Source organism: Candoia aspera, chromosome 3 (genome assembly GCF_035149785.1).
Source record: "Candoia aspera isolate rCanAsp1 chromosome 3, rCanAsp1.hap2, whole genome shotgun sequence".
Lineage (NCBI taxonomy): Eukaryota > Metazoa > Chordata > Lepidosauria > Squamata > Boidae > Candoia > Candoia aspera.
The window spans coordinates 44,878,686-44,893,147 of NC_086155.1; the positions used below are offsets into that span (position 1 = coordinate 44,878,686).

The 14,462-nt window shown below is 48.8% G+C and overlaps 1 protein-coding gene across 2 annotated transcripts in view; it reads left to right on the forward strand.

Moving 5' to 3' along the window:
- Positions 1 to 13,930, forward strand: part of KLHDC8A (kelch domain containing 8A) — a 35,992-nt gene extending 22,062 nt beyond the window's left edge. For both annotated transcript variants that reach the window (XM_063297510.1, XM_063297511.1), the window contains 3 exons: positions 3,258 to 3,473; positions 5,148 to 5,249; positions 13,292 to 13,930. In XM_063297510.1, the coding sequence (XP_063153580.1) occupies positions 3,258 to 3,473; positions 5,148 to 5,249; positions 13,292 to 13,485 (512 nt within the window). In that variant the 3' untranslated portion in view covers positions 13,486 to 13,930. The remainder of the gene's footprint in view (positions 1 to 3,257; positions 3,474 to 5,147; positions 5,250 to 13,291) is intronic.
- Positions 13,931 to 14,462: the final 532 nt, after the last annotated feature.

A 14,462-nucleotide genomic window follows, 5' to 3' on the forward strand; every position in this document is an offset into this window, starting at 1 on the left:
CCCAGCTCCTGCCAACCTAGCAGTTCGAAAACATGCAAATGTGAGTAGATTAATAGGTACCGCTTCGGTGGGCAGGTAACGACATTCTGTGTAGTCATGCTGGCCACATGACCACGGAAGTGTCTACGGACAAACGCCAGCTCTTCGGCTTTGAAACGTAGATGAGCACCGCCCCCTAGAGTCAGACACGACTGGACTTAATGTCAAGGGAAACCTTTACCTATGGCTCCCTGCCCAAAATCTGGCTTTCACTGTGAAATGAACACTGAACCATTTCATTTTCTTATGTGGTTGATTTTTCCCTCTGCATTCCGGATTCCAGTTCTGCAAAGTATTACCTGTAGCAAATTGATATACCGTGTGTGCAGAAATACCCTGGAGAAAGTGCTGATGCTAGGGAGAGTGGAAGGCAAAAGGAAGAGGGGCCGACCAAGGGCAAGATGGATGGATGATATTCTAGAGGTGATGGACTCATCCCTGGGGGAGCTGGGGGTGTTGACGACTGACAGGAAGCTCTGGCGTGGGCTGGTCCATGAAGTCACGACGAGTCGGAAGCGACTAAACGAATAAACAACATGTGCAGAAATAGGAGCAGAAACTTTCTTAGTTGATCCAACACCTGTAATAATATTAACTGACTTTTAAAAAGAATAAATCAGTGGCTAATTATTTGTTTAAATTTTCAAGAAACAGATAAAAGAAATTAAACCTTATTGCCATTTTTGACTATTCACACAACACATGGCTCCAGTGGCTGATGAAATCAAAGGAAGCTAAGCTCTGAGCAGAGTGAAATAACAAAAGGCATTTCTATATTGTTTTAGCTCTTCTCCCTCTAAGAAAAACATTATATTATGTTCTAAGCTTCCAAAGCTGGGCCAAGATGTTTTGTGGCCAGAATGTACCTGGAAATCTATCACCCTCCCCACAAGTCATGATGCAAAATACCCAAAGGCTAGTCAAGTAGTAGTCCTTGGACCCTGAGGCAGAAAATCCCACAAAACATTTTTCCCTGGCAGTTCAAAATGTGATGCCATCGATCTGTAATATGGGCGATCTCTGTCTTGTGGATTTCAGTGAGAACAAAGTTACAACTAAGTGGTCTTCTTAATTAATTGCAACAAATTTTGCTGACTTCTTACACATTTCAAGCAATATGGTCTTAGAATGAGAATAAATCCTGCTGGCATCTATGCCAGAGCTAATACACTGTCAGAATACTGAGGCATGAGTAGATATATGCATGTAAGAGAGATTACTTTAGATCAGTCTTTTTCAAATTTGACAACTTTAAGATGTGTGGACTTCAACTCCCATAATTCCTCAGCCAGCATGCTGGCTAGAGAATTGTGGGAGTTGAAGTCCACACATCTTAAAGTTGCCAAGTTTGAAAACCATTGCTTTAGATGATGGAGACAATACTTGTCAAGCTTCCTGCAAGGGGAGAGCAAGACTGATAGGAGAGGAGGTAAACTTAAGAAAAATTACTGAAACAGTTACCTGAACAGAACTTGCAGTAAAAAGCCCTTCTAAATATGAGTGCTTTTGTTTAGAATTCAAGATGCAGCTGGTGAGCATACTTAGTCCTCCTTGGACAATTTAAAAGCATATATACTTTCTACAGATCTCAAGTTCTCCCCAGATGTGCTGAGAGCTTCCTCTCATTTCATACTTTTTATTGCTTCCTTTTGGCTCTAGTTCTGTGTTAGAGGAGCAATTACCCATTGATAATATTTTGGTCAAGGCCAACTGTAAACATAAAAGAATAATATCACCATCAGCACCCCCAAAAAGGGTAGAAAATAAATTTGGTATATTTTAAAAGATTAAAATGCTGCTGATGTAAAATCTAATACTATAAAATGGACAAATCGGTGGAAACTATTCTGACATGCCTAATGAGCATAACTGTAACTGGAAGCCAATCAAAGCGAATATTTGTAGTTCAGGGTTGAACTGTGGAGTCCTTGGTGCTCTCTGAGTCTTGTTATTTTCTTGCAGACATTTCATTGCCAGGCTAGGTAACATCTTCAGTGCGAACAGGGAGAGAGCATTACTCTCTGTTTATATATATAGTGGCTTGCCCTGCTTGTGTTGGTGGGGGTGTTGTTCTCTCCTTGGGAGTTCTTTGATTGGGCTGTTGTTTGCTGCTTGGTTGATTGATTGAATTGGTAGTTCCTTGATTAGGGTGTATTGTGTTGTTTGATGGTTCATCTGGTGTTAATCCTAGTATTTATTTTTGCATATCTGGGTGTTGATTGCTGGGGAGGAGGTGTTCTGGTCTTCTGTCTTTTCTATTGTCTCTTTTGAATGGTATGTAAATGTTGTTTACCTCTATGTGTCTGTTGATGGCTGCTTTGTCTGAGTGCCAGGCTTCCAGGAATTCTCTGGTGTTTTTGGATTTGGCTTGGTTTAGGATGCTCACAGTTTCCCAGTTGAAACTATGGTTGAGTCTGTCCATGTGTTGTGAGATTAAGGAGTTCTCATTGTGTCTTCTGACTGCTAGTTGGTGTTCATGGATGCACTCTGCTAGTCTTCTGCCTGTCTGTCCTACATAGTGGCTGTTATAGTCTTTGCATTGTATGTTGTAAATAATTCCTGTTTTTTCTTCTTGGGCTATTGGGTCTTTTGGGTTACTTAATATGTTTTGAAGAGTTTTAGTTGGTTCTGTTAAATCTGTTAACAGTCTGTTGGTAGTTTCTGAGATGACTGGAAGAAAATACACAATCCTTTTGAAGAATTACTGACAGGACGACTGTGCAATAAATTATTACCTTACAACATACCACACTTTTTGCAAAATATATAGACAGAGAAAAGTTTGATTATCTGATTTATAACTTAAAGAATAACAGTTTAAGAATAATCATAATAATTGGTTGTGCCATGTGATAAGTTAGCTTTATAATGGAAATGTTGAAGAAGTAGCATAAAAATCTGTCAGGCTGAGTGACTATCCAGGAATGATCAAATCTTACAGAGAAAATTCCTTAATGAGGGGTAATTCTTTTTCCAAATATTTTCATAGGCAGCCAGTTCTTGCTACTTCCTAATAGGATGAAGAAGACAAGGACATAAAACTGAGTTGGGCTTTCAGTAGCCCAAAAACTTCCTTTCCCCTCACTTGTGACAGCATCTCTCTATCTGTTTTTCCTCAATTTCCATTCCCTAATTCTTGCTGAATCATCAAAATGATGAAAGATAATATCACTATGAGTCCAAGCTGACTTCTCACTCTATGCTTTTCTTCACTGAAGGTGGAAGGCAGTCCAAATATGCTGTGAATGCCTTTGAAGTCTTTGACACTGAGACCAGATCTTGGACCAAATTCCCCAATATTCCCAGCAAAAGGGCTTTCTCCACCTTTGTTTGCACAGAGAACAACATCTTTAGCCTCGGGGGATTGCGGCAGGGCAGATTGTACCGTCAGCCCAAGTTTATGAAAAATGTGGATGTCTTTGACGTTGAGCAAGGTGAGTTCTTCTGGGATTACCCTCCAGATTCCCATGTGACTATGTCAACACAGAGGAGAACAACCTTTTGATAACACACTCTTTATAACTTGCTTTTTGGACAAAAAGCACAGCACAGACCATCGTGGGTGTGGTGGTGATGCGCTCATGTACCAAAAATAGACTGGGCAGGATTTCTGAGTACCCATCCCTTTTTGAAAGGTTGGGTACATTAAAGATTGCCCATTATATTTAATTTTATATCTTTGTGTAGAAAAATGATGCCTCTATTTCTATGTGGTTTGCCATATAAATTCAGCAATATAATTTTGGGAGGCTCTGGAGGCATAAAAAGTGGCTGCATGTACCTAATGAACTAAGGGTTGCTTACCCAAGTCTTACAATGGGGTGTATAACCTGTGTTCCTTGGCTTGCATTTAGCCTCTACAAAGTTTTGGATCTATCCTAATGATCCTTCAGAAATTGCTGCCAAGCTGCCATTATCAAATTGTCATTCTGAACTGGGCAGAAGGGAAAATGATTAAATACATGAAGAATAAACATATTAACTATATTTAACATTAATTTTAAGTAGAATAAAATGTACTTCCATTCTGGAACCACCCACTTGTCTCTAGCAAGACACACAAAGGTGAAAAGCAGCCCACATCCCAAAATAGTGTTCGTCTCTGGCATAATTGGGGAATTAGAGGAAAGTATGTAATATAATAGTAAAAACTCTGGACATCTGCTTTTGATTTCACAACCCTATTGAATCAAGTTACATACTGATCCCTAAATATTCAAGAAGCCCATCATCTAAATTATGTTTTCAATTCAAGCGTTTGCATTGTAAAGTCTTCATTACATAATGTGATAGCAAATGTAATAGTTTAAGTAGCAAACATTTTTATTCAGTCTGGTGACTGCCCCCTCAAGACTTCAAGAATCATATTTGTAGCAAAAAATAGTTTCTCTATGTGCCAGAAAACTTGTTGTTCCAATTGTACTGCCAATTGTTCCTGAATTTTTATTAAGCTTTAAAATACAGATAGAAAATCTTTCTGTGAAAATCATGAGTCCAGAAGCTTAACTTGATGGAAGAGATGGGTCTGCAGAGAAGAGAAGCCATTTATCATCTTATTGTGAACAGTAACTACACACTAGAGAGAGGGCCCCACATCTTAATGTAGTAATGGAGAACAGCCTTTTATGAGATATTCTTGAAGTCCAGATTTTCATGATTTTCTGATACTATAGGCTCCAAATTTGTTGAAACCCAGGATAAGTTTTATGTTGTCCCCCCCACCCCCACCAGCCTAACAGCAAGCTGGTATTTCATCTTAGGCCTACCACTTAGGAGCAGAATCTCCCCAGTAACAGCGTATATTCCATGGTGCTGACTGAGCAGGGTCCTTACATTGCTGGACCAACTGCATTACCATAATAATTTCCCCAGAAAGCAATGCCCACACATGTACATCATTGTGTTCTGCAGAAATTACAATGGGAAAGGGAGTACAGTTGAACGGTTTGGTGCTCATGTCTGCACCAAACAGGAAGAACAGGTAAAAAGGGGGGGATATGAGCACGCCAAATATGTCAGTGGACAAACCCATTGAGTTAGAGATCTCTAGCATTTATTAGCTATGAAAACGTCATGATCATTTAATAACGAACCAGGTGAATTTTCAGGGGGCTGGATGAAGATTGAACGCTCATCTTTTCTGAAGAAACGACGGGCAGATTTCATTGCCGGCTATTTAAAAGGAAGAATTATTGTTGCGGGAGGACTAGGTGAGGATTTTTTCCATCCCCTCAAAGTGAAATCATGTTTGAACTATATTCTCCTAAAACGGTCACTTCTAGTTTTCTTTATGTCAGGGATAGGGAATTGGCCTGTCCATGACACTCTTTAATCCATCCCAATGCTTCTCCAATGAGTCCCCCTCTCCTTAGTGACCCCATCCCCATTCCATGCTTCTGGAGCCAAAAGGGACGCAGTTAGCCTGGCAATGCAAAGCTTTGCCATCATGGATTCTCTGAGTTCCTTCCTAGGTGTGAAACCCAGAAAGTACAGGTTAGAGAACTGGGGTTCTCTACTGGGGTCACATACTTTGAACAAAGTATGCCCAAGGCAGCAGATGATGGACAAGGAAAAATGATTATGCTAGGTAAGTTTGAGAGATGTAGAAGAAAGAAACGATGGATGGATGGATAGGATTAAAGAGTACAGGAATTTCATTAGAAAAGCTTTGTGTTATTACAAAAGACAAGTCCAGATGTCAAGCATACATTTATCCATACAATTACCAGGAATCAAACCTGACTCAGTGATGCTGACCTAAAATCTCATTATAGTTAAAATATTCATATTTACGAAATGAACTGAAAAATTGTATGTTTTTACTGTGTGAAGTTGGGGGATGGGGAAGAGAGGTATACAAGATTTAAAATGGGAGAGCTAATTATTGTTAGCTGCCGAGAGTCACTGGTCTGAGATGGGCGGCTATATAAATAAAATAAAACAAAACAAAACAAAATAAATAAAAATAATTGAAATGAAGAAAATATATATATAATATATTATATATAAAAATATATAAAAATATATATAATCCGCACAAATCTTTATAAGCTTATACTATACACAGCTATGATTGCCTAATTATCTGAAGGAATGCTACAAATTCACCATTATTTGTGCAGTTCTGAATGTGATACAGTAGAATACAAACTAATTTCTTCTCTAGAGTGAGAGAGACAACCAAATCTATATTCAGGGCTAAGAAGTGTATGTGCTTTTGTGTGTTTGTATTCATGTCTGAACAGAGAGAAAAAAAAAATCACCGTTTCCTGAAACTGGTCTCTGTCCTGAGCATTGCATGTAATCAATTCTCTCTTCTGTCTGGGAGAATAAGAGCACTACAAATCCAGCTGAATTAACGTGTTTTCTGTGGTTCCTCAAAATCCATTAGTTAAGAAACTATAATAATCTATCCAAAGACTATACAATCTATCCATGGCAACTTTTAAGATGTGTGGACTTCAGCTCACAGAATTCCCCATTGTCCTAGAAGAGAATTTGCCCCAAATATGCATACACAAATACATATACATATACACAAACACATATAAATGCACATCTGTCATGAGTGCCGTTGAGCTGAAGTCATCAGCGCAATGGCACACATGACAATAGCAAGGAAATAGGTGAAGGGGTGCAAGATAAGTAGCCATCAACCCACAACGACTAACGGCCAACAAACAATAACTAAACGGATCACGGAGCACACCCAAGCCATCAGCGCCAATACAACGGAGATCGCCCAGCTGACAGCAATCAGCAGAGGAATAGAAAACCTGATGATGGGCGATCCCGGAACCCCTCACCCACTGGCAGGGCAACGTATTGGACAAAGGGGGGTGACGTGACCGCGAGTGAGGGGGCGCTGACCGGCGCGGGGTATTTAAACCCCGCACCGGCGCGCTCCTGTCACTCTCAGCTTTTTTCTTCCAACGCTGTAACTGCGCTGTGAATAAATCAGAGCCTGATCCACGAACCAGTGTCTGAGTATTATTCAGAGGCAGGCAGCGCATGACATAAAGCTGAGAGTCATAAACTCAGCCTCGCCGAGCCCCACCGGACGACAACGAGCCGCGGGAGGAGTAGACGGCGAGAAGACCAGCAAGATGAGGCCGGAGCGGCGCGGGCAAGGAGGGCGAGCCGCGCGGCAAGAGACAGAGGAGGACCGACCAAGGCCAGAGGCACCGCGGACTCCCGGAGCCATGGACGCCCACCCCACCCGACCCGAGCCTCAGCTCCAACCCCAAGGGGAGATGGCGATGGAGGCAACCCGACCGCAGGAGGGAGCAGCACGACTTCCGAAACCAGCGGAGGACCCCGCGCCCCACATCGCACCCCAGCAACGGGCGTGGAGCGACAGCCCAACGGCGGTCAACACGGAGGAGGACGACGGAGACACCCAGCAGACGGCGGAGGAAGCGGACCCGCGGCAGAGGGACGATGAACCCCGCCGGCAACCCACCCCCGAGGACGCGCCAACGGAACCGGCCCCAGCGGCGGCGCGGGCTGTGGACGAGGAGGCACGAGCTGAACTCGCGGCCATGCGGGCTCAACTGACGGAACTCCGGACCATGCTCCAGGCGCTTATGCCCCCCGCGCCACCCAACGACGTCCCCGCACAGGCCCACACCCCGAGCGAAGCACCGAACCCCCACGGGCCAGCGGAGGGTCAGCAGATGGCACAGGCGGACGACACCACACACCGGGAAGCGAGAGGCGGGGCCGCGCAAAACGCCCGGGCCCCAAAGGACTTCCCCATCTCCTTCGATGGGACCCCCACGAAACTCTCGTTTTTCGTCACGAACGCTAGGGAGTTCATGGGGAGGCACGGACACTCCTACGACTCCGAGGCCGACAAGATCGCCGCCGTGGCGATCAAACTCCAAGACAGGGCGGCGGACTGGTACGTCCAACTGTACGAGTCCAGCTCCCCCGCCCTCGCCACCTTCCCTGCTTTCATCAATGAGATGAAAAACTACTTCGAAGACCCCCTAGCCAAAGTAAGGGCGAAAAGCGCACTCCAAAGACTTAAACAGGGCACACGCACGGTCCCTGACTACGCCCTGGAGTTCAAAGCCCTCGCGGGGAAGGTCAGCGACTGGTCCGAGACCACCCTGCTGGAAATGTTCAAAAGGGGGCTCAACCGCGACGTTCTCCAATGGGCCCTCTACCGCGACGACCCAGAAACGCTACACGGGTGGATCCACCTCGCGGGGAAAGCCGAACACGCGCACCGCACCTTCCTCATGACAACCACGGAAGACACAAACTATGCCGGAAAAAAGGTACCCGCACCACACGTGGGGATGGCCGGCCCCATATACCCAAAAAAGAAATTCAACCGGGAGCCCTGCGGGAGGTGTGGCAAATTAGGGCACAAGACGGTGGATTGCTTCGCCAACCGACCGCCGACCAGTGCGCCCAAACCCACCCCGAAAATTAGCCCCAAACCACCCAACCTGGGGCCGCCCCCTCACCGCCGAATGACCGTGGCCACAGCGACACCAGAGGAAGGCTGGGACGCTTACTGGGGGGAAGAGGATAACGCAGACCCCGACCAGCCGGCGGGAAAAGCTCCCCGCCTGCCCTGAAACGCGTGGCGAGGCAGGCGGTGGGACAGCAGCGCGGACCACCTCGACGGAACGACGAAAGCCCCGTAATAATGGCAGCAATCAAACTCTCTGCCGGCAACGGAGCCACCACGGCCACGGCACTAGTGGACTCGGGGTGCTCAAAAAACCTCATCCACCCCGACCTAGTCGCCAAACTCGACCTCCGCTGCTTCCCCCTCCCCACGCCGCTGGCATTCCACCAGCTGGACGGCTCCACAGCGGGAGGGAAACCAGCCACGCTACAAACCGAGCCGGTCACCCTGCAAATGGGCACTCACACCGAGCGCACATCGTTCGTCGTCACGCACATCGGACGGCCCATTGCAGTCCTGGGGATGCCATGGCTCGCGACAAACAACCCGCGGATCAACTGGGAGACCCGCACCTTCACATTCGGCGACGGCGAGTATCGAGCACCAGTTCCAGCGGGCAGAACCAACCCCACGGTAGGACGAGCGGAGGCGACCACACAAGACAACGCCGCTACCACAGCAGACCTACCAGAACAATACGCCGACTTCTCCGAGGTCTTCGGAGAGGCAGAAGCTGACCAACTACCCCCCCACCGCAAGACGGATTGCCGGATCGACCTACTGCCCGACGTCCCCTTACCTAGACCAAAGATCTATTCGATGACCCCGAAGGAGATGGCAACCCTCCGGGAGTTCATCGATAAAAACCTAGACAGGGGATTCATAGAGCCAGCATGCTCACCGGTCGGAGCCCCCGTCTTATTCTGGGAGAAGAAAGACGGGACCCTACGGCTCTGCACCGACTACCGGGGCCTAAACGCGGCTTCCCTGTCCAACAAATACCCCTTACCCCTGGTGAAGGACATGCTCGCCCACCTGTCCACGGGCAAAGTCTTTTCCAAACTGGACCTTCACGAGGCGTACTATCGCATCCGAATCAGGGAGGGGGACGAATGGAAGACGGCGTTCAACTGCCCCCTAGGCGCCTTCCAGTACAAAGTACTGCCCTTCGGACTCGCGGGGGCCCCTGGGGTGTTCATGCAGCTCATCAATGAGGTACTGCATGAACATCTGTTCAAAGGGGTCCTGGTCTACATCGACGACGTCCTTATTTACACAAAAACGCACGAGGAACATATGACCCTAGTCAGGCAAGTCCTCGACAAGCTCAGAAGGGCGCAGCTCTATGCCAAGCCTACAAAGTGCGAGTTTCACAAAGAGCGCCTAGACTATCTGGGGTACCGAATCTCTGGGGACGGCATCGAAATGGACCCCGCAAAAGTCGAAGCGGTGCTAAACTGGGAGCGCCCCCGCAACAGACGCCAACTACAGAGCTTCCTCGGATTCGCGAATTTTTACAGGTCATTCGCCCGGGGGTTCGCAGAGATAGCCCTCCCCCTAACGGACCTCCTCAAAACCAAAGGGGTGGGGGACACCCGACGCGCCAAGAACCCAGGCACAGTGCTGAATTGGACTCCCGCGTGCCAGACCGCATTCAACAAGCTGAAAGCGCTGTTCACTACGGAGCCAATCCTCGTGCACCCGGACCCAGAACGGCCATTCGTGGTCCAAGCCGACGCCTCAGACTTCTCCCTGGGAGCCATCCTGCTACAGAAAGACCCCACGGGACTCCTGAAACCATGCGCCTACCTGTCAAGGAAGTTCTCCGAGACAGAAAGGCGATGGCACGTCTGGGAGAAAGAAGCCTTCGCGGTGAAATCAGCGCTAGAGACATGGCGACACCTACTCGAGGGAGCCACCCAACCATTCGAGGTCTGGACTGACCACCGGAACCTCGAGGCCCTACGAACGCCTAGACGCCTTAGCCCAAAACAGGTCTGATGGGCCCAATTCTTCAGCCGCTTTAATTTCCAGCTGAAGTTCATGCCGGGCAAAAAGAACTTCCTGGCCGACGCCCTCTCCCGACTGCCCCAAGACGAAGAGCCCGCCCCAGACACCATTGGGACGGTCCTATCCGCCTCGCAACTGGGGATGGCCGTGACCACCCGAAGCGGCGCGCGGAGGCAGCTCGACTCTACGGCGCAGCCGACGGCGGGACAACCGGCGACCGGAAGAAGCCAACCGCAACTACCAGGGGGAATGCGCACGGACCTCGCCGCCGCCCTCAAAACCGACCCCTGGTTCCTGGCAAACCCCGACAAGGTAACGATGGCACAGGACCTGGCATGGGGGGAAGGCAGAATCTACGTCCCGGACTCGCAACGCCAGGCGATCTTGCATAGGTCACACGACGCCAAACAAGCGGGACACTTTGGGTTCCTCAAGACCCTACACCTAACACGGCGTCAATTCTGGTGGCCCGCGCTCAGGCGAGACGTAAAAACCTACGTAGCGTCCTGCCCAACGTGCGCTAGGGCCAAACGGGCACCAGGCAAACCCGCGGGGCTATTACAACGGGTGGCAGAACCCTCCCGCCCATGGGAGGAAATCTCTATGGATTTTATAGTGGACCTCCCACCCAGCCAGAAGAAAACGGCCATTTGGGTGGTGAAGGACTACTTCTCAAAGCAGGCCCACTTCATCCCCTGCACGTCGGTCCCATCCTCACAACAGCTAGCCAAACTCTTCCTCATCCACGTGTACAGGCTACACGGATGTCCCGCACGTGTGGTGACCGACAGGGGCACACAGTTCACCTCCAAATTCTGGCGGGCCTTCCTAAAGCTGACGGGGACCCAACAGGCCCTATCTATGGCTTGGCACCCCCAGACGGACGGAGCCACAGAGGTTCTTAATGCCACCTTGGAGCAATTCATACGATCATATACTAACTACCACCAAGACGACTGGGCTGAACTGCTCCCGTTCGCCGAAGTCGCATACAACAACGCCGTCCACACGAGCACGGGGAAAACTCCGTTTGAAGTAGTCTCGGGGCGCGACTTCGTCCCCATACCGGAGCTACCTCAACCCCCGGAACCCCAGGTGGACGCTAGCGACTGGGGACGGAAGATCGCGGAAGCATGGCCAGTAATCACGGCGGCGCTGAAGGATGCACAGGCAGCCTACAAAGAGCAGGCCGACAAGCACCGGCGCCAACAACCGACGTTCCAAGCGGGGGATATGGCCTACCTATCCACCAAGTTCCTAAAGTCAACCCAACCCTCGAAAAAACTGGGGCCTAAGTACATCGGGCCGTTCCGAGTCACGCAAATAGTGAACCCGGTAGCAATACGCTTGGACCTGCCACACAACCTACGGAGACTCCACCCGGTGTTCCACACCAGCCTCCTGAAACCGGCAACCACCTCCCGATGGCACCCAAGCACGCCACAGCCCGCACCGGTGATGATCGACGGGCAACACCACTTCGAGATAAGGGACATTCTCGACTCCCGCAAGCAACGAGGAACTCTACACTATCTGGTCAGGTGGAAACACTTCCCCCACCCGGAATGGGTGGCGGCGCACAACGTTAACGCGCCTGACCTGACCAGAGCATTTCACCGGGCATACCCCGACAAACCACAACAAAGGTCAGCAAGCCAAACCCCCCCCCCTGCAGGCCCCCCCCGCCTCCCGTGCCCCAAGGGAAAGGGCCCCCCCAAGCCCGCGACTTGGGTGGACCTCCCCCCCCCGGGACTCACTCCCCCCGCCCCGGGCCCACGGGGTGGTGACAAGCGTTCGCCAGCACCCTCCCCCCGCCCCCCCGGCCGCGGGGGTGTGGCAAGCAAGTCAACAGGGCAACCTGGGGGCAACGCCCAGGAGATACAACAAAGGCGACGCACTTTAAATGAGAAAAAAGAAGGGCCCTACCTGGAGCTGATAAGCACCCGACCAGCCACGCCTCTCTCCTCGCCGAACTGAGCCAAACAAACAGGGTGTGGCTGGAGCATGCGCACGCCAGGACAGGACCCGAGCATGCGCACCAGGGACACACCCTGGGAAGGCACGTGGTAGAGGGAGGAGCAAAGGGAGGGGCGACAACTACTCCGGCGGGAATTTTGAAAAAAAAAAAAAAAAAAGTGCCGTTTTGACAGCTCCACCGGAAAAAAAAAAAAAAAAAAAACCCAGAAAACCGGGGGGGAACACTATTCGGAAAGGGGGCAGTATGTCATGAGTGCCGTTGAGCTGAAGTCATCAGCGCAATGGCACACATGACAATAGCAAGGAAATAGGTGAAGGGGTGCAAGATAAGTAGCCATCAACCCACAACGACTAACGGCCAACAAACAATAACTAAACGGATCACGGAGCACACCCAAGCCATCAGCGCCAATACAACGGAGATCGCCCAGCTGACAGCAATCAGCAGAGGAATAGAAAACCTGATGATGGGCGATCCCGGAACCCCTCACCCACCGGCAGGGCAACGTATTGGACAAAGGGGGGTGACGTGACCGCGAGTGAGGGGGCGCTGACCGGCGTGGGGTATTTAAACCCCGCACCGGCGCGCTCCTGTCACTCTCAGCTTTTTTCTTCCAACGCTGTAACTGCGCTGTGAATAAATCAGAGCCTGATCCACGAACCAGTGTCTGAGTATTATTCAGAGGCAGGCAGCGCATGACAACATCCTGCTGTTTAACATCACTTTTTAAATTGTAATATAAATGTACACGTACATGATCAGTGATCAGTAGAATGTTCATTTGATGGCTTTGGAATTCTATGCATTTTCTGTCTGTTACCATATTTCTCTCTAACCAGGAAACCAACCAACTGTTCTGGAATCAGCTGAGGCCTTTCATCCTGGAAAGAATAAATGGGAAAGTCTACCACCTATGCCTACTCCACGATGTGCTTGCTCCAACATTGTGGTAAAAAACTGCCTTCTAGCAGTAGGTGGAGTGAATCAGGGTTTGAGTGATGCAGTAGAAGCACTGTGTGTCTCTGATTCCTAGCTGGCATGTCAGTGGATACTCACCATTCAAAGTGATCTACAGAGCATGTAATAGCACTGCAGCTGTTAAAGCTGGGCTAGTGTTCTCAGTATGTGAAGAGCTGACACTTTTCCTTCACCATCTCTTGCACTGCCTTGCTTTCCTCTAATTCTTTTCATAGTGTCCTTTGGAGACTTGCTCCATGTAACTACACAGTTTTGTGGTTCTGTCAGCTAGCAGAAGCTCTTTCCTATGATGATGTCACCTTAGCCAGCATTATGGAGCACCATTGACTCATGAATTTAGAGTGCACTCCCCCTGTCTGAATGGCTGAAAATCATGCTAGTTTTGTAATGGAGCAATCAGAGTGGATAACCTGCCAGGAAGCTTCATCCCAGGATGAGGAAGCATATCACCTAGGACTGTGAGAAGATTTTGCCTTCCTCTGAAATACCATGTTCTAGTCACAGCTGGGCTTTTCCAAGTATTTCTTGAAGAGTAACAATGGAAACAAAGAAGGGAATCTCACAGAGCTAGAGTGCAGTGTGCCTCAGCACTCCTGAGCTCTTTGAAATACTGCCATTAGGATCATGAACTTAATGTTTTTCTGGGGCAATCTTGAGTTCATAGTCTTCAAAGTTCCCTACTGTGATATTGGACTTGCAGGGGTTCAAAGCATCCTGCATGAATGTCTTCCTATTCGTGCAGCTTATGGTGGTGAAGTCACCTCAATCTGTGTTAGAGCAATCAACACAATATCTTGATTAACAGTTCCTATAATTAGATTAGCATACTGCTTTGGTCAAACACCTGAAAGGAAAAGGTCACAGGTGAAGAATCAATTTAAGGAGAAGGATGCCTCTGTACCAGGAACCAGGATTTCACTTTCCACAATGCACAGTCCTTCCTTCCTCCTCTCTTTGTGTGTGTCTCTCTCACACACACACTTTTCAGATCCAGTGTTTGGTTCCACCTGAGGCACACAAAATGTGAGTGAG